General features: G+C 51.6%; 10 protein-coding genes and 1 non-coding gene across 11 annotated transcripts; 5 read left to right on the top strand and 6 right to left on the bottom strand.

The window, feature by feature from the left end:
• Nucleotides 1-70: 70 nt before the first annotated feature.
• Nucleotides 71-1,297, bottom strand: BP01DRAFT_359388 (short-chain dehydrogenases/reductase). The gene is made up of 2 exons (XM_025575668.1): nt 847-1,297; nt 71-747 (listed from the first exon to the last, which is right to left on the bottom strand). Exons 1-2 carry the CDS (start codon nt 1,199-1,201, stop codon nt 176-178), a joined length of 927 nt encoding a protein of 308 aa, XP_025428480.1. The 5' UTR covers nt 1,202-1,297; the 3' UTR covers nt 71-175.
• Nucleotides 1,298-4,375: 3,078 nt separating this feature from the next.
• Nucleotides 4,376-5,108, top strand: BP01DRAFT_359389 (SDR family NAD(P)-dependent oxidoreductase). The gene has a single exon (XM_025575669.1). The coding sequence runs from the start codon at nt 4,422-4,424 to the stop codon at nt 5,070-5,072; it is 651 nt and encodes a 216-aa protein (XP_025428481.1). The 5' UTR covers nt 4,376-4,421; the 3' UTR covers nt 5,073-5,108.
• Nucleotides 5,109-6,318: 1,210 nt separating this feature from the next.
• BP01DRAFT_303125 (metallophosphoesterase family protein) lies at nt 6,319-7,694 on the top strand (the record flags this gene model as incomplete). Its single annotated transcript, XM_025572102.1, has 4 exons — nt 6,319-6,496; nt 6,520-6,986; nt 7,048-7,358; nt 7,433-7,694. 4 exons carry the CDS (start codon nt 6,319-6,321, stop codon nt 7,692-7,694), a joined length of 1,218 nt encoding a protein of 405 aa, XP_025428482.1.
• Nucleotides 7,695-8,037: 343 nt separating this feature from the next.
• On the bottom strand, nt 8,038-9,471 carry BP01DRAFT_133196 (uncharacterized protein). The gene is made up of 5 exons (XM_025570489.1): nt 9,139-9,471; nt 8,818-9,065; nt 8,657-8,750; nt 8,530-8,602; nt 8,038-8,461 (listed from the first exon to the last, which is right to left on the bottom strand). Exons 1-5 carry the CDS (start codon nt 9,305-9,307, stop codon nt 8,320-8,322), a joined length of 726 nt encoding a protein of 241 aa, XP_025428483.1. The 5' UTR covers nt 9,308-9,471; the 3' UTR covers nt 8,038-8,319.
• Nucleotides 9,472-10,755: 1,284 nt separating this feature from the next.
• BP01DRAFT_269016 (esterase/lipase family protein) lies at nt 10,756-11,751 on the bottom strand (the record flags this gene model as incomplete). The annotated part of the gene is made up of 1 exon (XM_025571374.1): nt 10,756-11,751. A coding segment is annotated over one exon (996 nt), but the record flags the coding sequence as incomplete, so codon positions are not given.
• Nucleotides 11,752-13,297: 1,546 nt separating this feature from the next.
• On the top strand, nt 13,298-15,036 carry BP01DRAFT_325274 (FAD-dependent oxidoreductase). The gene is made up of 3 exons (XM_025572856.1): nt 13,298-14,009; nt 14,084-14,781; nt 14,840-15,036. Exons 1-3 carry the CDS (start codon nt 13,378-13,380, stop codon nt 14,944-14,946), a joined length of 1,437 nt encoding a protein of 478 aa, XP_025428485.1. The 5' UTR covers nt 13,298-13,377; the 3' UTR covers nt 14,947-15,036.
• Nucleotides 15,037-16,318: 1,282 nt separating this feature from the next.
• On the bottom strand, nt 16,319-16,390 carry BP01DRAFT_t254. The gene has a single exon. It is a non-coding gene; the product is annotated as a tRNA-Arg (tRNA).
• A 1,639-nt stretch (nt 16,391-18,029) lies between these two features.
• BP01DRAFT_359396 (uncharacterized protein) lies at nt 18,030-18,850 on the bottom strand (the record flags this gene model as incomplete). Its single annotated transcript, XM_025575670.1, has 2 exons — nt 18,252-18,850; nt 18,030-18,191 (listed from the first exon to the last, which is right to left on the bottom strand). Coding segments are annotated over exons 1-2 (241 nt in total), but the record flags the coding sequence as incomplete, so codon positions are not given.
• A 1,002-nt stretch (nt 18,851-19,852) lies between these two features.
• Nucleotides 19,853-20,699, top strand: BP01DRAFT_385387 (uncharacterized protein; the record flags this gene model as incomplete). Its single annotated transcript, XM_025577591.1, has 2 exons — nt 19,853-20,137; nt 20,199-20,699. The coding sequence occupies 2 exons, from the start codon at nt 19,853-19,855 to the stop codon at nt 20,697-20,699; spliced, it is 786 nt and encodes a 261-aa protein (XP_025428487.1).
• Nucleotides 20,700-20,774: 75 nt separating this feature from the next.
• Nucleotides 20,775-22,050, bottom strand: BP01DRAFT_394174 (TauD/TfdA dioxygenase family protein; the record flags this gene model as incomplete). The annotated part of the gene is made up of 3 exons (XM_025578299.1): nt 20,775-20,949; nt 21,000-21,526; nt 21,607-22,050. The coding sequence occupies 3 exons, from the start codon at nt 22,048-22,050 to the stop codon at nt 20,775-20,777; spliced, it is 1,146 nt and encodes a 381-aa protein (XP_025428488.1).
• Nucleotides 22,051-22,670: 620 nt separating this feature from the next.
• On the top strand, nt 22,671-24,359 carry BP01DRAFT_394175 (putative FAD dependent oxidoreductase; the record flags this gene model as incomplete). Its single annotated transcript, XM_025578300.1, has 5 exons — nt 22,671-22,801; nt 22,857-22,982; nt 23,032-23,305; nt 23,358-23,504; nt 23,559-24,359. 5 exons carry the CDS (start codon nt 22,671-22,673, stop codon nt 24,357-24,359), a joined length of 1,479 nt encoding a protein of 492 aa, XP_025428489.1.
• Nucleotides 24,360-24,699: the final 340 nt, after the last annotated feature.

Raw genomic sequence — 24,699 nt, forward strand, 5'->3', positions numbered from 1 at the left:
TTGGGAATTACATACTAAAAGCTGTATTGATTAGATTCAATGAAAGAAACATTGAAGAAGAAACTATCATCGTTAGAACATCCTCGTCTTGAATACATAAACTCGTTGACATATCACCTCTTGCAGCCCACTTGTTGCTAGTGGATCTCATGTCGCCAATTTCAGAACATGATCCCTACGTGAGAATTCGATTGAAAGTATCCTGCGTATGTTTCCAAACGATCTCGGGTAATCCCTTCTCTCGGAGTTGAGTCATCAGAGATTGATTGGTCGCATCCTTGCCATCATGGTTGACGATATAGGCACCCTGGCCGGAATTCTTGGGGGCGAAGTTCGGTGAAGTCGATAGCCATGTGTGCCATTCTCCACTCTCCTCAGCCGAAATCGAGATGGGCTTCATCAAGAACCCCAGGATTGTGCCCGCCACAGATCCCATACTATTTTTCAAGAGTGGTGTGGCCACTATACCCGGAAACACATGAAGGAAGCTAACGGAAGGATGTTCCGATGCAAGGACCTCAAATGCTAGCGAGGTCATGGAGGCCGGGTAGCCGGTACTGGCAGAAAGGGAAAATTGCTTCCTTAGATCCAAGTTATCTTCCTCGATCATGACTTCTTTACCACCAGCCAGAATGCTGATCACACGGGGGTAGTGTGCAGCTTCAAGCAGAGGTAGTAGGTTCTCAACGAATCTCATGCGAGAGTAGTATCGTAGCATGTGGTTGACATCGATTCCGGCAGCCGTCTCTGTGTTTTGGTAGGAGTATCAGCCTATGTTCTGTGGGTGTAAAATCTACCCTCGGGCCTGTAATCTATCCTCGGGCCTGTGAGACCGCTTCTTCTTACCATTCTTGCTGACTGCAAGAGCTCCAGCCGAGAGAAACAAGAGGTCCAGCGCTTTGAACTGAGTTTTCAGTTCTTTGCAGGCTTCGTCCACTCTGCGAAGGTCGGAAATGTCGACAGCCTTGAACCCGTAAGACCCATTTGGATTGGCCTTTGTCATCGCTTCAAGGACTTGAGCACCAGCGGCTTCGTTGCGACCGACAATGTAAATAGTGGGTTTCTCAACTGCGCCGGCCAATTTGATGGCAGTATGTTTACCGATTCCACTGGTGCCACCGACGAACAGGGCCACTGTTTCCGGCCGTGCGGACTTCAAAGCCGCATTCCACTCCCGGACTTGCATCAATGTCTGAGCCATCTTGGCTATACCGATGGTAGTTTCTGTTCGTGGGTCAAAATGCTCGTGTTTCGCATGAAAGTTGGAAGATGGATGTCTTAAAATGTGAAGGTCAAGAGAGCGGTGGTTTTACTGCCGTCGCTATCCAGGAAATGATTATTCAGCTTTTATCTGTTCCGCGAAGAAACTGTATCCAGTGTGTATCCACCAGTAAACCCTCAAGTGTCGGGTCGTCGGAAGGAGTTAGCTTAACTCCGCCTTGCTTTTGTGGTGAGAATGGAGAGATCAGCATAACTGATAACTTCACAAATGATTATACTCATATCTAATCACCCATTATCCCATTCCCGCTGGGTTACCTCAGGGTGCCCAGCCTGGCCCGATCTTGGTTGTATTAGTCCATTTAACGCCCAGATTTCGCGTGACTTTGAGTGCGGTGATAGACTTGCGTCTAGTTCATTCATTTGGGTCATATCGCACCTTTACTGCGTTTAAGATAAGGCAAGATTACAGAAATCAGCTCAAGAGCCAAGATCTCCACCTAACCCACCCCAGAGGCGGCGACAGCAATTCCATAATATATCTTCTATTTCTGACATGGGGCGCCTCGGAAACGCACGAGAATAGTAGACAGTGGTCATTGATGCCACTTTTGGGATATGTCCCAATTGAGCGTGAAGACCAAGGGCACCTACGGAAATGGGCTAACCATAGAGACCTTTTTAGAAAGTTCTCGTTGCTGAAAATCCCCTGCAATACTCTATGAAGAAAATAACCACTTTGAGCTATGGCTGTAGAATACTGTCTTTCAGAGTTCAAGTTAAGGGGATCATCCGGCCCTTCGCTGCCCACCCTGTCCACATCACTGACTAGAGGATGAGGTTTTTGTAGAGCTGTTTGCTTCTCAATATCGCTAGTTTGATGACATCGTTAGCAGCCGAGTGAACTTTTCTCTGGATTTGTACGTTTACACAATGCTATGAAAGCATCACTCCAAGTTCTTAATCTTTCTTTCCAGATCGAGATATCTATACCAAGCTGTTTCAGTACAATTTCGTCGAAATGTCTCGGCCGGATGTTGCTCTGTAACCCAATAATGACATGCCAAGACTCACCGCCCAGCAGGTAGTAAATTACTAGAGGAGCGGGGGACTTTCCCGCGCGAGTGGATACCTATTGGTCGGAGATAACTATAGCTTAAGGACCGAGGAATTACCCACTTCGACGTGGAGATTATCAGAAGCAGATCTGTTTCCTGACCCTAAAAGATAGTCTGAGAGACCTCACCAGATCGCGGGCTGGGTTTCGAGCCGCCACTTGAAACTCGCCAAAAAATCAATCAACTCTAGTACGTACATTGATCACGATACATGTGGCTTTAAGGAGGCATTCAAAGGCGGGCAGGGGGAGGGTGAGGAACCTTTTGTCTCCGTCGGAAATGAAAGACTGAAGTCGGGTGCAAGTCTGCAATGCTGTCGTTTCCAAACTCCACATTCATGCGGACCGACAAAAAGGAGACTATTTCATAGATATGCTATCTTGGGCCTCCTTTGAGCGTGAAGTTTGCCTCGTTCACTTGTTCAGCGAAATGATCTGAGAGTTGGGCTTATATGATAGCTACCTCCGATTGCAGCGCTGAAGTAAATGAGATTTTTCTAGACTATGCTTTCTCGGTAAACGGTATGCTTAGCATGATCCTAAGAAGCCGGCGGCCCGCAAACGCGGACCGGGCTATTTAAGGGCCGAGGTCTCGTTCGTTAGGGCTATTTAAGGGCTGGCATTCCAATCGCGACATTTTGCTCCCACCTGACATCAATGCGGAACGCTTGATAACCTGGCCGCTTGACGTGATCCTCAGTCTGGATGGTAATCTTGCCCGGGTGAAACCCATGGTATCTATACCTAAAATTAGAGGGATGGCGAACTACATGCCAGCCACTGTAAGAATACGGAGTACAAAATTATCCAGCGGATATAGGAAAGGTAACAAACCACATCACCCGACGGAGGAATATACTGTCAGTATTTGCCATTCTGTTGATAATATCTAGAGCAGGAAGCTATTTTTGCCGATTTTTCCGTCCAGAAGCAACGCTACACGATTAAGATACAGATTAAGTGACATCCTGCCATAGCAGCTAGCTTCGTTGACAGAACGAGGAATCCTCCTAATATAGAAGGGAGCTATCAGCTCAGAGAGGATCCAAGAATTTTGAAAGGGGTCAGGGATCAACTTGAATGTACTCCAGCAAGCTCCGAGTGGGGGGGCGGGGGGAAAAGGTCCGAGAAAATGTATGCATACAGTAGTTATCTGATCACCTCGGAGCGGATAGCCTGGTTAGGCCAGCCGAACTTTCCAGAAACGATTATTATTGTTAAGGCCTTGAGCGGGAGCCAACAAGCGCCTTTCAAATGTTTTAGGGAATTGCGGACGGAGTACAGACAGAAACCCACCAAGGAATGACGCAGCCCTGGACTTTCTTTGGGCATTGAAGAGAGTCATGTATCATAACTCTTACGAACACAACATGGTTTTCACGCTGGAAGTCCACTGAGCGGTTCAATCTGTTCTAGATATGCAAGAAATCTTCTTGGTCAGATTTTCCCTTTTTCTCCAAAGACCAAGCGATTCTAGATCTTGGCATAATCAGGCGACGGCTTTTGGGAAACTTGATAGCTATTCTGGCGTGAGGTTTTGCCTAAAACCAAATAAGGTACCCTTATTAACTCCTCAAAACTGTTACTAGCAGGCTATAAAGTGTCTGTGCTCAAGATTCAAGCTGAGCCTGTACTATTCTTAATGGTATTGTAATATGAAAGCTTCCTACCAATCACAAATCAAAAGCTGGCTATCGATTGTAAAATAATTTTCCCCACCGTAGATATATAAACGCCCAATTATCCCCAATGGAGATTTTCTCTTTCCATCGACGCAAGTCTTTTTTTCTTTTACAATTGAGAGACCTTTCATATTAAGATACACTTGTACCAGACATCGGCAATGGCAAGTGGCGAGCATTTTGAACCTTACGAGCGACTCGCTCCGGCATTACTGCGAAGCGAGCTCCAGGGCAAAGTTGCGATTGTGACTGGAGGTGGTTATGGAATCGGCCGCAGCATCGCTCAGTCATTCGCAGAAGCGGGCGTTGCTCGGATTATTTTGATTGGACGAACTGAAGCCAAACTCAAGGCCAGTGGCAATGAATTATCCCTCTCATTTCCCGAACTCGAAGTTGTCCCTATGGTTGCAGACATTACCTCTAAAGAGGATGTACGGCGCATTTTCGACTCTTGCACCAATTATGCCCCCGACATTCTGATCAATAATGCGGGCTATCTATCCACGCCGGAAGAGTTCCTCGATGCCGATTTGGACGATGACTGGAACTCTTTTATGGTCAATGTTTACGGAACCATGCTCTTCACGCAAGCCTTTCTGCGCCATCGCAAGGCCTATGTTGAAGCAGCTGAAAAGGCAGGGAAGACGTCCTCGCCCGCAGTTATCGTCAACGTGAACAGTATAGCCGCCTTTTTCAGCATGCCGAAATTCTCCTCCTATTGCTCCAACAAGCTCGCTCTGGCCCGTTGGACAGAATCACTCTCTCTCGAGATTCCTGAGAAGTTCGCCCGTTTCGTCTCTGTTCATCCAGGCGCTGTGGACTCCAGCATGGGCATCAAATCTGGCGTGATTGATCAGATCAAAGCTGGGACTGTCCAGCTTAACTTGACAAACCCCAAGTTAACCGGTGACTTTATCGTCTGGTTAACAAGTAAAGAGGCAGAATTTCTGAATGGGCGTTTCGTAACTGTCAATACCGATGTCGATTTTCTGCTCTCGAAGAAAAAGGAGATCGTTGAGAAGGGGTTATATTTGATAAACCTTTCACAATGAAAGGTTTCCGAGCTATTTAGGAAACTTCGTGCATCTTGATCATCTTCATTTCGCATGGTAAATATTTCTTTGTGTTTTTCCTAACGCACTATTCACCCTATGAGAACTGTTGTTGTTGTTCATATTTAGGTTGGCAGACAACCGCTGCCCATTCTCATGAATATGTTGACCTTGCCCTGGCTTTATCTACAAAAGATGTTATAAAATTAGCCAGCCAACTGTTCGTTGGTAACTTGTCAGTTATATTTACAAAATATTCAATAACTGTATGATTTAGTGATGTAAGCACGTGTTCCGGCTTTAACATAATTAAGGTGGTTGAGGATGTTGAGGATTTTGACGGGAGCATGCGGGGCCGCCGCCTTGCTGGCCACCTCCCTGGCTTTAGAACCACCAAAAAGTGCTATATACATTAATTCTTGTTGTTTTCTTGACATTTCAACCAGTCATGTCCCTCCCTCTTACATATACTTAGCGTGGCTTAATCTGACCGTTAGCCACTCTAATCTAATAACATATATCTAATGATTTAATTCGTCTTTGTGAAGTTAGAGATAGACTAGACAAACCATAGCTATTTCTACTTTAATGACAGGGGTGGTTAATCCGGAAGTATATCAATTGCATATACCCGCCCAAAGGGGGTTAGTGCACTTTGCAACACCCACCTTTGGTTGAGGGAGGCACCTGTAGAGAAGGCCCTCGTTTTGTACAGTTATGCACAGAGAGCTACAGCGACGTGACGCGCAGGGTTGCTGCCTCAGGCACATATATCCCAGTTCCCTTCCGGAGACGGAACCTGCTTCTCCGTTCACACCGCGACCGTCAGTGCAGGCCTATTCCTGCTTAAGCAAGCCTCACCAGGCGACTTTCGGTGCAACTCTTCTGGTGGGAGCCAATCAGCAGCAGAACAAGCGCACGATGGCACTCACAGGAGTCTTGCAGAGATGGCGTTAATTAGCGGCTGCTGGTACCCGCCCGTCAAGCCTCTCATCACCAGAAATGCCACAACGTGCCGCCTACTATAGTAGATTCAACAGAGGACCCATGTCATCTAGGGTGAAGACACTCGGAAAATGCAGGAATTGTGCTAGTGTCTGACCAATATATGTGCTCGTCTGCATGCGGCTTGTCGGCAACGCCCTTCATGATCAAGCTATATATTCTCGCCTCCCCTTGAGAACACAACCCGACACTATTTCGAGAGTGAACCACCCGACAGAACATAATACAAAACATCATCACGATGCACCGGAGTACCATCGCCCTTCTCGGCCTTGTGTCTGGCATCGGCGGCCTCCCGAGTGCCCAGTCAACCCGACGCTCTGAAACCCGCCTGCAGTTCAGTAGCAATGGCACATTTCAGTTATCTGTACTCGAGGATCTGCATTACGGCGAAGGTAAGCTGCGATCGTCTGCACACTGTCCGTCGCTGACGGCCCCCGAGCGGAGGCGACCACCTGGGGACCCGTCCAGGACGTGAAAAGCACTGCCGTCATCAACACCGTTCTCGATCACGAAAGTCCGGATCTAGTCATCCTGAACGGCGATCTGATCACCGGCGAGAACACCTTCCTGTCCAACGCGACCGACTACCTTGACGAGATAGTCGCCCCCCTCGTGTCGCGCCAATTGCTGTGGGCGTCGACCTATGGCAACCACGACAGCGACTACAACCTCTCGCGCAGCGCCATCCTGGAGCGCGAGCAGAACTACCCCAACAGCTTAACCCAAAGCATGGTGGCCGGGAAGCTGGCCGGGGTATCCAACTACTACCTCCCGGTGTACCCGTCGAACGCGTCTGCGACCACGCCAGCGCTGATCCTGTGGTTCTTCGACAGCCGCGGGGGGAACTACTACCAGGAACTGGAGAATGGGAGCGAAGTGCCACAGCCGTGCTGGGTGGATGAGTCGGTGAGTTCATGCCCCGCCCTGTTCCAAAACACCATATGCTCGAACTCACCACCACGGGCAGGTCGTCGAATGGTTCACGCAAACCAGCGCCCAACTCACAGCCGAGTACGGCAAAGTGGTCCCCTCGATCGCGTTCTACCATATCCCCGTCAACGCGATGCTCGCGTTCCAGAATCAGGGGGTCGACGCCAATCATGAGCCCGGCATCAACGCCGACGTTCCCCTCGATCAGCAGGGCGAGGCCAGCGGACAGGGCGAGGTCTCTGGCACGGTCTTCAGCTATTCCGGGCAGGATATTCCGTTCATGGAGGCGCTGCTGAACACCAAGGGTCTCCTGGCGACGTTCAGCGGGCATGACCATGGCGATGACTGGTAAGTACAGTACTATTCTCCCTTCTTCCTCCCGGTAGCATAATACCTCGGATTCAGGACTAAACCTAATGCAGGTGCTTCAAATGGGACACCCAACTTCCCGGGATGAACCTGACGGGCAACGGACTCAACCTGTGCTTCGGGCGCCACACCGGCTACGGGGGGTACGGGTCGTGGACGCGAGGCTCGCGCCAGATCCTGCTGGACGAGAAGACCCTGGACACGCTGATGCAGACGTGGGTTCGGTTGGAGGATGGATCGGTGTCTGGGCGAGTCAGCCTCAACGCGACGTACGGGGAGGATTGGTATCCGGCTGTCGCTGCCACTTATACGTAGACTGTACGACGGAAGGTACTCACTAATAGGAGGTAAAGAGCGTAGTTCACTTTTGGGAATGTGATGGCGTTTATGACATGCAAGCAAGCACACTAATTGCTAGGTTTGCCGATCACCTCCCCGAATGCGTCAACGCACGGGTGCTCCATGCATCCAAGCGTACACATACATTGCTTAACAGGACAAGCAGTGGCGTAACCCCCGCCGATCTTGGTCCGAGACAACCACGGGTCTAAATCAGGTCGCGACGTCACTGCCGACAGGGGTTGAGTATTTAGTCATCATCGCTCGTCATTCCACGGAACCTGATTCTACTGTGTATTCCACCTCGATTTATAATCAAGTCGAGTCATTAGTTAATCGTATTCTCTATAGTAACCGCTGTGCGGGGTAATAAATAAGTATAGTACACACGAAAGTTAAAAACCCCCAGCAAGTGGAACAAAGGAAAGTCGTCATCCGGGTTTCCCGTTTCATATCCGCCTAGCAATAACCAAAAGACACCCATACAAACGCCCTATCTATACAGAATCCCGATTGCCGATTACCCCAGAATAATTCCCTGAATGAGTCGTGACAGATCATGAATATGTGCTTGTGTTTTTTTTTCATACTGGGAGGCTGTTTACTCCCTCAGAGTCCGATTATTAAGTCCATCCCCGGTGACTTCCGGCTCAGGGACCTTTTCACCTTCCATTCGGCGACCGTAGTTGGACTTGGGGCCGTGGACGTCGTCGTGCGTGTGGGAGACAATCAGGATAACGGCACTATTGTAACGGACATTAGTGATGCTGCAAAGGGAATGCTTCAAATCGGGAAAGGGGGGGGGACATACCTGGCGACGGTGGCTACCCAGCCGGGCCACGCGAGAACCACCGAGGCAATAGCTTTGGGGTTCTTGCGGTACACTACCTCGATGATTAGTGACGGATTTCTCATACTTCGAGGGGCAAGACACGTACCGAAAGCAGGCTTTTTGGACGACTCGGACCAAAACTCGCGGGCGCCGGCCGCATCCGTGCCGGTGACCTTGACGCTGCTTGTCGCGGTGATGATCTTGATTAACCACGCATGTCAATATCTCCCTTCCCTAGACAAAAAGAAGGGGTGCGGGTGTGCATACCGTCATGGTCAACGCGGAGCTCAACATCATGATCGCAACCACCACGCCGCAGATCTTCCACGCCAGGCGGACGGAATTGCTCTCGTGTCGTTCGGGCCAGAAAAGATCGAAGAAAAAAGCGGCCCCGAAGATGGTGGCGACGGCAACGCCCACGAAAATGTTGTAGGATGCGGCGCCGATGAAGTCGTTATTGTGGACGGAGACGCCCGGATGATGGCTTTCGATGTAGTTCTGTTGGTCGACGTAGTCTAGTTGCGATGAAGAGTGGGTGGTTAGATAGGATAGATTTGCGTGATAGTGGGAGGTAACTTGAGGACTCACCAGACAACGCAGCCGTCCCCGTTGACTCGGAGCACACACACAGGATCATGGCCAGCTGGTAGACGATCATTTTCGTGCGGCGGAGATGGTAGATGCGGTTGAACATGTTGGAGCTCTTGAATTTGCTCCATTGGATCTCTTTGAGATCCAAACCCCAAATGACCGTCATTTTGTGGTGGATGTGTGAATGAGTGGATGACTGGAAGGGGGAGAGAAACGAAGAGATGGAGAGATAATGAGGATGGACAGATCAGGGGGAAGAATGTATGGAATGCAGAGCACCAGAATAACGGATTAAAATGAAGTATTAAAGAAAGGACGAAGGGACGGGTAAGCGGAGCCATGGACAGCAACAGGGTCCGCCGGGATCGGCTACCTGTGACGTCAGTTCACATCTTTCTTCTCTCCTCCACGTCACTTCACTCATAGGTCCTCCTCACCACCCAATGGTTCACGGATGTGGATTGGTAAATGCTGCCTATGAATGAGTAGGGAGACTAGTTACACCCATGATATCAGCGGGACTCCTCCTTCACTACCCTCTGCCTCTTTGGGTAAGAGATGATGCCGAAGTAGTTCTCGATCGACCATGTCCAATCGCATTCTTCTCGGACCGTCTTGTGCACCGTCTTTCAAAATCGACGGAGTCCGTGCTGGTGGTGAAGAAACTCTCTGCATCTGCAGTGACAACATGGCAGAAGGAATGCATGGTTCTTGAAGATAAGGGCCTAGACCCACATCGTCTGCATGTATACGGAGTAGTCTACCCTGGGGGCCTGGAGGCTACAGCACTCTTAACAACTGTCAGGCCCCGATTCAGGCGACTATTATACTTCCATCCACTCGGGCTATGAACAAGAAGGTTCAAATGACATTGCAATCACCTCCACCCGTCATTGCTCCTTTTCCTCAAGTCCTCGCCGGCATTACATGCCTCTTCGAACCGACTCGCCACTCACTCGGACTGGTCAGGTGGGGCTCCTCCTGTTCCTGAGAAATCAGAGGCGACAACGCACCACGGAACGAGTTAACAAGTGTTCATCCAGAAAGCATTTGTCAATACGAACCACAATTGACTGGGTTTTGTTGCTTGCGCAACCGGGTGGATCGAGGGCCAGGCTTCTTGGTCCGATCGCAACGATCGGGTTCCACTGTGCTTGCGATTTTCGCTGAGTGCGGTCTTCTTGGGTTCTCACTCTGGATGGTTCATCATCATTACGAGGTGTGGTGTCAGTCAGTGTATGCAGGACTCTTGTAGCTCTCGCAGGGGATTCCAGGAACTACACGCGCATGAACACCTCGATCGACGGCTGCAGATGGTCCACATCAATTGACTAACTTAAGTCAGTGTAAATTCTTGATTATGCAGGATGATGCACCCAATTGCTTGCTGGCTCTTTTCAATGAAAGAAGATAGACAAAACCATAGTCTAAGAACAAAAACGCCATGCTAAGATCCACCGATAGCCCCCAAGCCCCCCAGAACCCGTTGAACGCCAGACCCAACCCGCAAAATCAAACAGAAACCGTCTCCGGAACTTCGACCGTAACAACCGCCAGCCCCTTCATCACATCCACCACCACCTCCTCCAACAAACACGTCTCTCGATCCGCAACCGCATAAAGCGGCAACTCAGGCTCCCGCCAGGGCTTCGGTGAATAGAGCAAAATATTCTTCAGCGCCGCCGCCGCCAAGGCCTGCGTGCGGGCTGCGTCCAACAAGCCCACCCCCTCCGCCCGGCTGCGCATACACACCGTCTCCATTTCGATCCTCTGGAAGCTCCCAGACCCCCCATTTTGGATGGCATCCGCCAATAATGCCCAGGTCAACGGGTTGTACAACACCCCTTCATGGGACCAGATCAGCCCGGCCGACTTGAGCCGCGCCTGCACCTGCAGCTCGCAATTGGTGACCCCTACGCTCCGCTCATCCCTCATGTACGCTGACGCCCCCATCCCGGACTGCGGCTGCACCACCTCATCCGTGGCAGAATAGATGGAGGTCGTCGGCACGTAGGCTGAGTCTCCTCCATCCGCCCGCAACGTCTTGATGAAGTTCGCATTGCGCGTTTGACACCACACGGCCGGCGTGCCGGGCTGCGTCCCGCTGAACGGACAGAGCGCCCACGCGCCCACCGTCCCCGCGAAATCGGCCGCCAGGGCGATGAAATTGCTCACGTGCGACCGCGTGCTGGGCCAGTATTTGAGCGCCCACTGCGTCGTCAGGCAGCCCTGCGACCAGCCGATCACCGCCAGGGGGGTGTTGTCGCACCGCGCAGAGAGGTAATGAATGGCGTAGGCGACGTATTCGGCGTTGCGGGCGGAGGCGTCGCACATCCGGCCGGGGATGTTCAGCCACACCGGATCCCCGAATGAGCTGGCGCGCAGCATCTTGGTGAGGTTCGGGGCATAGGCCTCACCGCCGTAGGTGCCTGTGCCCGGGACGAGGAGCACGGGGGTTTTGCCGTTGCGCCCGTACTGGAAGTCGGCGGGAATGTAGATGGCGCCGCGTAGGGTGGTTTCGGAGAAGGAGTAGGGCGCGTCGGTCTCCGAGACGCGGGGGTAGATGCTTGTTGTAAGGTCCGGGTGTTGGTTGTCGTATGAGTTAATGTTGGCCTCCTGCTGCTGCTGCTGCTCCCCCCCAAGTCCGAACATATTGTTGGCGAGGATGGAGCTGCGCGCGCGTAGGGAGTGGCTATACCCTGACAGGTGTTTGTAGTAGGTGTCAAAGAAAGGGATTTGAGCGAAACTCATGGTGATTGACCCCGGGGGTTCAGTGTCTGATTGTGACTTCCCAGATGAGGCACTTTGTGGTTCTCTCCAGTTGGCGCGGAGAAAAGGGTGTCATCGCCTCCATGTGCTCCTCGACTTTATATTTTGAGGACTCGGAGGCATGACAGCTGGTCAAAGGGTACACGAGGGTGAAAAAGTCAAATTCTTGCAACAAGAATCAAGGCTTTCGCTGACAATCGCCAAATTCGCAAGTCTAAACCGAGCATTGTTCTCAGAATGGAGTGCGCGGCGTCGGCAAATCTTACCTGTGGCGGAGATGCCGAAGCAGACGAAGCCACACAGCGTATCTTTGGACTCTACTGGTCTCCACTTCAGCTCTCTTCGGCTGGCCAACTCCGAACTATTTCTGTGGCTGAATGATTTCTTAGCTGAATCAAGTCAAGCGGGCTTCATGGCGGCCCAGTCAGCTGGGTTCAGCTTCGCCCTTCTCTCGCGATTGTGGCTGACTGCTGCTCGCTTCAAGGAGCCATCGTCGAGCGGTGTGTCCTCTCGTTTGGTGTAGTCTTTTGTGTTCTGCTCGGCTCGTTCATGCCTAACATCCTTGGTTTCAATCGCGCCTCATCTGGCTTCCGGGTATGGATCGCGAGCCCTCCTTTCTCGTCAGGGCACCTTCGCCAAGCGTTTCCCAGAACTTGTTCTCGAGTTTAAAAAGTCTCGACCCTAGCTAGTGAGGTCGCAATTGCCACTCTCTTGGGCTCGACCTCAGGCTCAATCTCATAATGGACGCGGGATAGGAGGCCGAAGTCGCGGATCTAGCCCCTCGGGCGTTGACACTATCACTGGAGAAGATTTTCTCGTCTGAACAGACTAAAAAGTGTCGTTGACGAGAATTGAGGCTGTGGAATCTGAATCTACCAGCCAACAGTTAGTTTTGTCTTTGACAACCAAGAGTAAGTGGGTCAAGCATGCAAGCGGTCCATCGCTTTCGGCCGGAGTATCCTGTTGGACTGGTGACCGTCTTTTAGAAACTGTAAACACCAAAACGACTTCTTCAGTCCGCACGAGGCTGAAAATAGCGTGGCCGGAGTAGTGTTGACATTTCAGAAAGTTGACCTAGATTCAAGCGTTCCAACGAGGATTGTGTCGTGCTCTAGAAATCCCAATAGCGAGACGTTGCGGCAGGCGTCCGTTCCCCAAATCACACGAGATTCCATGCTCTTTGAGGCAATTCCCGGTGTAGGGGACCCTTTGTGATTATTGCAACACTATCAGGCATGAAGTGAGAATGTATACAATCATAAACAAGCATTGGGTGTTCGGTAGATCGGGCAAATGCTATTGGTTGCCACGGGACCAAGGCTCGTATTACGGAATATCGCCATCGTCATCACCTGTTCGACCTCATCCTCATTCTTCCAACTCGCTAAGAGAGCCAGCAATGTTTCCAACAGCAAACTTGATTTCAGCGTGAACATCACACTTGTAAGGAAAGTGCAGTCACCGACCATGCGAATCGTCATCGTAGGCGCGGGCATCTCGGGGCTTACGGCGTATCTCACCCTGCATAAACACCTCCCCAAACCCCCACACCCAGCGCCAGCCACAGACCATGAATACACCATTTACGAACCCTATAACACTTCCCCGGATACTACATCGCACGAACGCCCGCAAGACACCACCAACCCCTCGACTCTAACCGTAGGCGGCGGCCTAGGCGTCGGTCCCAACGGCCTGCACGTTCTCCACCGGTTAGACCCCCAGCTACTACAGGACATCGTCCGCAGTGGATACATGGTCGACCACAGCAACCTGAAAAATAAGCACGGACACCTCCTACTCAAGCTCCCCGCCTCCGGCGCATCCGGAAACCCTGAAAGACCGCGCATGCACATGCTCGCGATCGGCCGCCACTCGCTCTGGAGTCGCTTGCGATGCGCGGTGCCAGACTCCGTGCTCATCAACAAACGTGTCTCCCGGGTCGTTTCTCTCGCAGACGGACAGAACGTCGTCTATTTCGACGACAACAGTGACCCCGTGCACGCAGACCTGGTGATCGGCGCAGATGGGCTGAAGAGCACGGTCAAGCGTGCACTGTTTCCTGAGGCAGAGACGGATCCGTATCCCCCGCATTACGAGTAAGCTACCCTCCCCCACTCCTTGCGTACCTTGCGCCCGGGGCCTATTGAGGTGTGATAACCGATCCGAATAGAGGCCTCGTCGGCATTGGCGGCTTCATCCCCTCCGATACGGTAAACGAGCTGGTTGAGCCAGGCTCCATGAATTTCATCTTCGGTGGAAACGGGTTCTTCGGCTACTTTTACGCGGAGAGCGCCTGCACAGACCCAAACCGCGCCTCGCCGTGCCATGTTTCCGCCCCGGGGAGTCTCCTAGCTTGGTGGTCTACCTACGCCCTGGACACGGGTCCACCGAGCCCCAAAAGCATCGATCCGGACGACGTGACGAGACAGTTGCGCGACCGCTACGCCAGCTGGACTGATCCCGTGGTCCAGAAGATTCTGCCTCGGATCCGCGTGCAAACCGTGTGGCCGACCTGGACCTCCCCGCCGCTGCCGGTCTGGGAGCGCGACGGGGTCGTGCTCGTCGGCGACGCGGCGCATGCCTTGCCGCCGACGTCGGGGCAGGGGTCGTCGCAGGCGTTGGAGGATGTTGAGGCGTTGGCGCTGTTGCTGACGCATCAGTTGCGGCGGGTTTATGCTGGAGGTGGAAAGCATGGCACGGGTGTGGACGGGGAGAAGTGGGCTGTCAGGATCGCGGCGAAGCAGTATGAGGCGATGCGGAGGCCGAGGGTGGAGGGGATTCTTGCATATGCGAAGAATATGCAGGATCGGAAGCGGGATATGGGGCTGGTGAGGGAGTATGTGATGTATGCGTTTATGTGGGTGTTGGGTAAGTTCTCTAGCTTGCTATGATTGGGGAATCCAGAGGGCTGATGATAGGGTAACAGGGTTCTTTCCGAAGGTCTTCAGGAAACAGCAGGAGCAGCTTTATGAGTTTGATCTTCCTGGTGATGTTCAGCGGACTATAGCAGATGAGGGGAAGATGAAAGAGTAATGGGACACCTTCATGACGGGGGATGGCGAGCGTAGGAGAATGATGAACAACAAGGCGATGGGAAAAGCTATCTAGCGCAGCAGGCAAGGCAATGGACTCTACTCTATTCATTCGAGATGTAGCCCTTTGTGAGACCTTCTCAGTATAGGTGACCGTACCGGTTTGACAAACATGACTGAGATTCTGAAATGCTTGAGACTTTCAAGTTATTCATCCCCCACATCTGTCCTTCAGCGCCGGATCTCAGTGGCCAAATACCTGCAGCAGGTTGCAATCACTGACTCAGTAGCCAAGACCGAACATGGGAGTTGGCAACATCAGTGAAAATATCAGACCATCTGCATCACATCCATTCGACTGCGAGATGATCCCAGCCAGTTTTCCACCATAGGTACCCGGCCCACCACGGTCTCCTGGACAGGTATCTCTCCCAGCTTCCGAGCCAGCACAGATCATCCGGTCGGGAATTTGACCAGCATGAATCTGGTTACAGGATTCCCGGTTCAATAGAAGCCACACATTCAGCCCGTGAGCACGGCGACATCGAAATCATAGGTGTCAGGGTTGAACCGAGGATTCCGGTAACCTTAAGATGACTCTCATTGGAGTCTTTATGCTCGAATCACTCTAAGTGTGTGTTGTACTTTGCTCCCAATTTGCGCCCATGGTATGAGAGGACTGATCACACGAGGTTGAAGGATTTGCACTGAGAAAAGGGATCAACGCGATGAGATTCCAATTCAACGACACGGGAGATCTATTGGCTCCGCAGAAGTGATATACATGTGTGTCAACCAATATTGTATGCAAGCTGTCAGCGATACTAGCACCAACGAGAGAGGTATCAACGACTGGACTTGTTCATAAGACAGAGTGAGTCGTCATGATTGTGGAGATATGTTATGCTTCGTCATGTTTCCCTTGGCGTCAACTACTTCAATGCATGAAGCTATTAACTCGGGATCGGGCATAAGATATATTTATACTGTATTGTGATGAGATTGCACTCAAATAACAGGTCCTTTGCCTCTGCATATGCTCGCACTATCATAATTGTGTGGCTCGCAACTATTAGCAGCATCAGATGCCAGCACTGTTTTGTCTGTAGAACTCCTTGTTGAACGTGTCGTAGATTTTACCAAAGCAATGGAACTGTAAGATCTGTGATCCGAACCATGCTCCATTGTGAGAAGTGAGAGTAGAGTTCTCGTTACAGAATACGTCCTGTAGCCTTAACCGAAGCAGTCGGGCCAACAATCTTTGTAAGTATGTCAGCTCGCGTCAATTGGTTCAAAATCGACATTGTAGCTTTGGCGTAGTATGGCACTAGACAATGTGGTGCGGGTAGACGCGGGACAAAATAAAAAAGAAATGACCTACGCAGGGCTCGAACCTGCAATCTCTTGATTCGTAGTCAAGCGCCTTACCATTGGGCCAGCAGGCCAGCTGTTAATAACTGGCCCGAAAGTAAGCAATATAATCCCACATCAATTCTCCAGAGCTGCCCGCCCGCCCAACGTGGTTAGGGCTCGTGTGGTACACTACAAGCTAACATCAATAGCTTCTTTGTTTAAAGCAAGCAGCCACTCCTCAACTATTCAAAACACTGATTCGCTTGTTATGCATTCATTCTTAGAGAGAATTCCTGCGCGTTGACACTCTCATCTCAAGAATTACGGACTGACGTCCAGATTCGTAGACAGATATTGCGTCAACTTTATACATCAAAACCGCGGAAGCGAACAAAAGATCCTGTACCATACAAGCTGGCAACCTCGTCTGCACCATCTTCATCGAGACTATCGAAAACACCAGAGCAGAGCCCGGTATCAACTGAGTCACACTCAATCAAGGACAGTTTCAACCATACATCCTGTCTCTATACAATCAATGTGTACACCATCCACCAACGTGAGCCAGAAAAAAGACTACTATTTCGCAGCAAGCGCATTGCCCCCTTTTTTCGCCCTCCAGCCTGCACAAAGTAGCAGGCAAGTACCGTGCCTGTTCCAGTTACCTGCCCATGCGGGGTAGCCATGGATCCGGGGTCGATGGCTGATCATGCAACAACACCAGCCCAAAGATTCCAGTTGTGACTGGCTCACTGCAGGAAGCGGGGTAAACACACCCCCTTCAAAGAAAACAAATCATTCGACTCGTGTTTGATGACTGGCCCTCCTCTTTGTCGCACACGGACTACCCTCCATCACGGAATTACGCAGGGAGTCAAAGGAGCGCTTCGGCTTCAGAGCGAATCCTTAGCTGCCGACAGTAGATCTGGGGTAGTGGCCCACTTCCCTCCGACGCCGGTGAACATTATTCCTGGCTTATTTTGCTTAGTTCCGACTTCAGAGCACGGGACAAGTGGATGATGTTTGTTTCGCGGTCTAAATACACTTGACGTGGGATTTTGGGCATAGAAGTGGACGGGGACACACTGCAGGCATGGGAACAGATAAATGGACTGCGTGGATGGGCGACGATCAGACCACCGCTGCCTCCAGTCAGTGATTGTGATATAAGCCAGCCACTGACGCATCGAAGTGGAATTTGAGGGATGGGGCGTCTGGAGTATCATATTGAGTACTGTCGTGTGTCTGTGTCTGTGTTTGAATCCTTGCCCTATATTGCCTGTTTGCGACGCTCACCAGCATCCCTGTCGTGTGCGCCGCGTGCACACTGGCTGGAGCCATGCCAGTGGAAGCAACCCAAAGACATGGATTACGATTACGGAATTTGATCCTCTCCAGCGCTGGCTGACAATTCTGATCGGGCAGTGCCCCCCTGGGGTTGGTTCATCTGTCTGATTCTGATTCATCGATTTATGATTGTGACACGCTAGTTGTAGTAGCCAGGTCCTCCTGAAGTACTGTACTCCTTCCCCTATATCATGGCTTGAAAAAAACAAACGCCTGTGAAACGCCCCTAGGTCATCAGATGGAAGATCCTGTCCTCACTCGTATACCCCTCGTTGAAAGATTGATTGGTTGAAAGAAGAATGTGACCGGCGAGATCAAAAGTACGAAGTCTCGCTGTCTCAAACAGCTGGACTCGATCTGCTGGAGCTCTTTATTGCTCAAAGGCTGCGCGAGAGTAGCAGAACGTCTACTTTAAGTGCCGCATGTAGCGTAGAGTAAGATAGACGGCGCCCATTGTTGTGTATGCTGCGCCGCCCGCGGCAATCCAGACCGGTTGGTGAACGGCAAATGAGGTCTGAACGAGCTGGGCTCTTGTTCGTCGTTTTTCTAGACAGAAGAGTCAGTTGCTTCGAATCTCTGCGAGCGCTACCTCTTAGCTAATCCTACCTGTGTTGAGAAAGCGGTTGCGTAGCGTCGCCAGCTGCTGTCGAGAGTAGGCACCGAGGGTTGATCCGGCGGACGAGAGTCCCTGGATGATCTGAGGGGCTGACATGCTTGGAAGTGGTTGTGAGTGTGTTGGAGTTTGGGATGGGACAAAGGAAGGCTCAGCCGAGGTGTAAGAGGACAGGCAGAGGCAGAGACTTATTCCCCGTGGAGTGTCGATGTCGGACCTGGTGAAGGGTGACACAAGGTTTATATGTCCTCGTCTCGTCAACCAGAATGCGGGGTAGTCAGAAGAATCAGCGGCTTGTGCAGCGTAAACAGCTGGACCACTATCTACCACACTTCACTGGGATGACCTGGTCTGTTGAATGGAAGGAGTGGTTATTGGTTGGCATCGATGGTCCTGGTCGACGCGGGCGCTGATGTCGCTTCCGGGACCGACCATCGGCTGGGCTCCTCTCCTCCTTTACAAACCACAGGTGCCATATTGAGCGACCGGACTTATCCCAGGCACTGATCCCATAGGGTCGTGAGATGGACTGATTGATGCTGGTGTGGCGTTGTCGTTTCCAAGGGTGTCGCAGGCCGAGCTGGGGTGCCGCTGATTCGTAGACGGGCTTCTTGCTTTCGCCGCGATGGTCGGTCTATTTATGCAGATGAGGGCATGCAGAGAGCCTGGTTGGGGGTAGTGGCAATGAGATTTGCGTGGTAAACTTGGTACGTGCTACATTGTGTGTCAATTTTGAGACATTTTGATCGATGGAAGTGGTTGGATTCCGTATACTGCGCTGGGAGGCACCTGGAGATGCTTAAGGTCCACGTGGTTCATGAGAATCATCTAACTATATTATCTTGATGATATCTCTTGAGTGGTACTTCTCTCTCTGAGGGTAAAACAAGGAACTGGTGAAGGAAAATGACCATGCAAGCCCCGCCACCTTGATTGTATTCATAATTATATGAAGTTATACCGCTTCTTGACAAAAGCCCTTACAAGTCTGCCGAGATGAGAATGCTCTCACATCAATAGCTTCATCGCATCCAACTTTTCTTGGCTACGGAGTCCCATAACATAGGTCAGATATTGAGGCATTTGCTAACTCGTTGCCAAATAAGGAGTGCTGTGCAAAACAATGTGTGGTGGGAGATACAGCGACCTTATGTAAGCAACACTTACCCAAGACTCATGGTAAAGCATACTGGCAGAGTCAGTAAGAGCACCATTTGACAGCCAGTGAAAAGTAACTTGAAAGCCGAATAAGTTGCCCCAGCAAGTATGACTTTGCATAGATCTTTCCTCACTTATATATCATTGACAGAATACGGCACAAGCTCACAATGGGCTCATCGCCGAACTGCCCGTCACAGTTGACTGACACTAGCTGATACATTGTATGCTCTTTCACAAAGAAGACATATATCTTGTCTATCCTGAGCCCCTACGCTATAAGCCTGGTACATCTTAAGTCGCTTCGTCTATTGCGATAGATCGAGTCACGTATGTCAACGCTCTCGATAGGACAATCATCACGTGGTCGCAATCTTATCCGACGGGCGGAAGAAACAAATTGTCTCCACGTCTTTTCGCAGGCAGCCCATCGAGAATGGCGACCGCAGCCAATGGGCGGACTCACACCAGAATTACAGGTACTGCAGACTATGACGATCCGGTCTTCTGGGATAACAAGTTCTCTAGTGGTCGTGATGTCGGCGAATGGCTGAACTCGGGCGAACCGCTCATCGACGCGGTGCTGTCGCATCTGGAGCGCCGCCCCGCGCTCGATGAGCCTGCCCCCCGTGCGCTGCACCTCGGACCAGGCATCTCAAAACTGGGATCAAAATTGTGCGATGAATTCATCAAACGTGGCTGGTCTGGTAGCCAAATACTGGTGAGTCAAGGGTGATCTTGCATGTTTGCGACACGATCGACTCACAAAGCTGTCGCAACAGAACGTCGATTTCTCCTCCGAAGCCGTCCGTATCGGTCGCGACACAGAAGCAACTAAGGAAAAGTCTCAGGCGATGCACTGGCTGCAGGTCAACCTTCGATCGTGGGATGATGTCTCCAAGACCCTTCCATACGGGCCGTTCGATGTGATGCTAGACAAGAGCACCAGTGATGCGATCGCGACGTCCGAACCTTTGACGTTTCCTCCTGCTTCTGAGGCATCGAACATATGTCCCACGATTCAGCAACTTGTGAAGGAACAAGGAGAGATAACACTGTCGCCGGTGGAGGTCTTGGCTTTGCATCTCATACCTCTGACGCGGAAAGGCGCGATCTGGGCCACACTGTCGTATTCTACCGCGCGTTTCGATAATTTGCCTTACTTGGCTCAGTACTGGAGTCTGGTATCTCGAAAGCCCCTGAAGGCCCCGAAAGGCGAGACCTCATCCTTTGCTCATACCCCGGACGTCTTTCATTGGCTTTATATACTGGAACGAATATGATTAATTCAATGGATATGCTTGGTTTACATTCTGTCATGATGTCGTATGTCGCGTTCTCGTACAATACTTCCATGCTTAATTGTTTGCCTTTGCCAGTTCCTTCTTCTCGGCCTCGTCCAGCAAGCCCAGACTCTCTCTACGAGTGGGAGCTTTCGGGTCAAAAAAGGGCTTCTCCGCTAGGGACGTAACTCGGGTGCCATGTCTGGGCTCAGTGCCTTCGTAATCCCAGCTGGCATTGTGGATAGTGATCCTGCAACCTGTTAGCTTATATTTTGGCGCACTACTTGCAGGGCTACTGACCGGTTGTCCCAAAGAACACTCGTTCTGGGGCTCCACTTGAACCTCACTTGGATGTCGATGTTCTTCTCATACACATCACAGAGGTAACCGAGAATGAGGTCGCTCTCAGCCTTATCAAGCCCCACAATCCGGTCGGTCATTGCTCGGTTCACCCAGAGCGCCTTCCAGCCCGTCGCAGGGTGGACCCGAACCAGCGGGTGCTCACGTTCGACATACTTAGGACCTTGCTCCGGGTTCTTGCGGTCAAGGTAAGGGTGTGCAGATCGGTAGATGGCTGTTCTGCCGTCGATTATTTTGCGGAAGGCGGGCGACAGCTTTTCGTACGCCGCATAGCCACTGGCCCACAGGGTGTCTCCACCGATACTGGGGACCGTGTCGTTATGCAGATGGGTCACTCCGGCGGGCTGCCGCTCGTGCACGAGATCAGTGTGCCAGCGGGAGGCACCTCCGGGATTGCGGAAGTTCGCCGGGCGCTCTGTTGCTTGAAGAGCAGGCCAAATGACTGTGACACCTGAAACGCCAGGAACCTGCGGTACTTGAGGCTTCAAGGCACACGCAGACCACTATTAGCTGCCGCTCCGTGGCCACGAGAGACTAAGATGCTTACATGGACCTCAATTTCACCAAACCATTCGCCCAAGGCCTTTTGCTGTTGGGGCGAGATGTCCTGGTCTCGGAAGAAGACGACACTGCGCTCTGCGATCAGCAGGCCCAGCTCATCTTTCTGCTGGTCAGTGAGGTCCTTCAATTGCAGTCCGACTATCTCCGTTCCGATATGCTTGGTCAAGTGGATTACTTCCTTGGCAGCGGAGAGGAGGGCTTTCTTCTCCGGATCCGCGCGGCTGCCCGGGTCCACGTGTGGCCTATCATAGTCACGGATGCTGTAGACATCGTCCAGATACAAGGGACGAGATGGCCGATAAGGATAGCCGTCCGAGAGGTCAATCCCTGCTTTCTCGAGGCGTTCCTGGGTTGCTGGAGGAAGCGGGAGCGTTTGCTTCAAGGGTTCCGCCACATCGACAATTCGGGGGTCAATCGGAGCAGGCGCCATGGATACGAATGTCTTAAAAGTAGTTACTGAGATCGAGACTGCACTACAAGCTGCAGTTACAGCATTGTCTCCCTTTTATCTAGGTCATACAGCTGATACCCCTCTCCACGCCTTACCATGCAATACCCGGAGTATGATCACATCATCAATACACGGCATTGCGCCTTTGCATCCCACTTCTCCTACGAACCTGATTTCTATGAGCCTGTGGTCCAGAACCCCTCTTTTAATTCCTTCCCCTCAGTTCCATCCCTCCTTATCTCTTCCCAGTCGAGCGTATCAACATGCACAGATCTCCACCCCAGAGCCAGCTTAGGATTCACCATGCAGGGAGACGATGGCCTCATCGTGCGGCATTTGTAACACTTGCAGTATTTCCTCATGGTTGGCCAATATCTGGATCATATAAATGGAATCTCACGTTGGAGCGATAATCGGCCTTCGCTTAATTGCCGCTTTTAAGTCCAGAGAGTGGGTGCGACTATTACACCTTATGCGTCTGACATAGCGTGAGCGATATGGGCCCACGAATCGCTCTCTTAATGTCACTGAGAACGACCAGAGCGACAAACTGGACGTAAGACCACATCTTCGCTCTCGAAAGCACAGACAATAGCAACATGACCCGCCAGATCCAGCACGTCGCTGTTATCGGGGCCGGCATCAGCGGCGTCACATCGGCAGGCCATCTGCTCGCTGCAGGCATCAACATCACTGTCTTCGAGCGCAACCATGCTGCAGGCGGTGTGTGGTATGTGTGCTTCATCGCTCCAGTCGGCATTGGGCTGTGCTAATCGGAGACATAGGCTCTATGATGAGCGAAAGCCGCTTGAACCGAATTATCCGTCCACGAAGCCTTCCATATCCGAGAGACATAGGGAAGGCGACCAGTTTGCTGAGCAGTTACTCCTCTTGGAGCATGCTCCTCCTGGGTGAGTTAGGCCACAAGCGTCGATAATGCATCAATGCTTACTGTGGTAGACCCTGTTATGTCGGCCTGAAAAACAATGTCGAGACGACGTTGATGCGGGTGAAGCTGAACGCGTGGCCTGAGGGCACACCGGAGTTCGTCAGTCACAAGGTGATGAAGGAATACATACAGGATACCTCTCGGAAGGCTGGAGCTGATGGGGTCACAATCTATGGTGCCCGGGTGACCAGTGTACGTAAGGATGGGCACAAGTGGCATGTTACTTGGACGACTCTTCAAGAGGAAGAAAAGTTGGACAGCCTGAGGGAATACGAAGAAACAGCTGTGAGTAATGTGAATGGTGCCGTGGGGGATGGACACTGATTTGCGAGATCAGACATTCGACGCGGTCATTGTGGCCTCTGGTCACTACCATGCGCCCCGCGTGCCGGACATTCCGGGGCTTTCAGAAACAAAGACAAGATGGCCCGCGCGGATTATCCACTCCAAAGGCTACAGAAGACCCGACGCATACAAAGACAAGGTAGGGGATTTCCCAGAGCCTGTCGCGACGAACATTTTCTGATAGTTACCGCAGAACGTCTTACTCATTGGAGGAGGGGTATCATCCACGGACGTTGCAAAGGAGCTCGGACCATTTGCTCGACGGGTCTACCAAAGCACGCGAAACGGCTTGTTTGATTTGCCCTCCAGCGTTCTCCCTGATAATGCGGTGAGGGTTGGCGAGGTGGAAAGCTTCGAGATCACTAGCAAGGACGAGATCGTATCCGACGATCAACCACTCCCGCTAAACATCCATCTCAAGTCCGGACAAAAGCTCTGCGAGATAGACCATGTGATTATCTGCACCGGGTACCATATCACCTTGCCTTTTTTGTCGGAGCTCCATGACGACGCGACACCGGCCGATCAGGCTGACGAGACGATCCTGGTCACCGATGGAACACAGGTGCACAACCTTCACAAGGACATCTTCTACATCCCAGATCCCACTCTGGCATTCGTGGGCGTGCCGTACTACACCGCGACGTTTACTCTGTTCGAGTTCCAGGCTATTGTCGTCGCGAACGTGTTCGCAGGCATAGCCGAGGTGCCACCTACGGAGGACATGCGGGAGGAGTATGCGGAGAAGATCCGGACGAAAGGCAGCGGCAAGACTTTTCATTCACTCAAGGACATGGAAGAGATCTACGTGGAAGATTTGATGAGCTGGATTAATGGGTATAGAGAAAGGCGCGGTCTCCCTGCCATTGGCGGCCATACTGAGACCTGGCATGCGGCCAAAGCGATCCAGCGAGAACGAGTCAAGGGTCTAATTGGTGGGGGTAGCTCGAGACGTGATAGTGGTGTTGGCGAGCAGTGGGTTTCCTGTCACTAATTCTGAGCTTTCGCGGTAGATTAGAGAGAATACAACGCAGTGTGCACAGAGCAAAGATTGGGTAGCGTTCAATGCCAAGCAGTGGTCAAGACGCATCATCTGCATGGTCGATGACGAGCGTCGACGGCCACTCGGACCATTCCCCACAACTAAGGGTCCCCGCATGATGAGTAAAGGTATGAGACTCTTACCTTCGAGAGTGAATGACGCAAGTGGGATGAAAGTACTCTGTATTCTGCATTCCCATCGGAGGATCGCATGCATGCACCCATTGCCCACTGCTTCCGATAGTCATGTGAGCTCATAAAGATCAGCAGGAATCTCAAGCAAGAGATTTTCA

This window comes from Aspergillus saccharolyticus (genome assembly GCF_003184585.1).
Source record: "Aspergillus saccharolyticus JOP 1030-1 unplaced genomic scaffold BP01scaffold_34, whole genome shotgun sequence".
NCBI classification, from domain to species: domain Eukaryota; kingdom Fungi; phylum Ascomycota; class Eurotiomycetes; order Eurotiales; family Aspergillaceae; genus Aspergillus; species Aspergillus saccharolyticus.

What these genes read in the sequence shown, in the direction of transcription:
- BP01DRAFT_359388 (XM_025575668.1), bottom strand. Translation starts at nt 1,201, where the DNA reads ATGGCTCAGACATTGATGCAAGTCCGGGAGTGGAATGCGGCTTTGAAG. An exon ending in TCTTGCAGTCAGCAAGAATG is followed by an intron (nt 748 to 846) that starts GTAAGAAGAAGC and finishes ACCAAAACACAG; the next exon opens with AGACGGCTGCCGGAATCGAT.
- BP01DRAFT_359389 (XM_025575669.1), top strand. Translation starts at nt 4,422, where the DNA reads ATGGTTGCAGACATTACCTCTAAAGAGGATGTACGGCGCATTTTCGAC.
- BP01DRAFT_133196 (XM_025570489.1), bottom strand. Translation starts at nt 9,307, where the DNA reads ATGACGGTCATTTGGGGTTTGGATCTCAAAGAGATCCAATGGAGCAAA. An exon ending in GGGGACGGCTGCGTTGTCTG is followed by an intron (nt 9,066 to 9,138) that starts GTGAGTCCTCAA and finishes CATCGCAACTAG; the next exon opens with ACTACGTCGACCAACAGAAC. An exon ending in GTCCAAAAAGCCTGCTTTCG is followed by an intron (nt 8,603 to 8,656) that starts GTACGTGTCTTG and finishes TCATCGAGGTAG; the next exon opens with TGTACCGCAAGAACCCCAAA.
- BP01DRAFT_325274 (XM_025572856.1), top strand. Translation starts at nt 13,378, where the DNA reads ATGCGAATCGTCATCGTAGGCGCGGGCATCTCGGGGCTTACGGCGTAT. An exon ending in CCGTATCCCCCGCATTACGA is followed by an intron (nt 14,010 to 14,083) that starts GTAAGCTACCCT and finishes CGATCCGAATAG; the next exon opens with AGGCCTCGTCGGCATTGGCG. An exon ending in TGCGTTTATGTGGGTGTTGG is followed by an intron (nt 14,782 to 14,839) that starts GTAAGTTCTCTA and finishes ATAGGGTAACAG; the next exon opens with GGTTCTTTCCGAAGGTCTTC.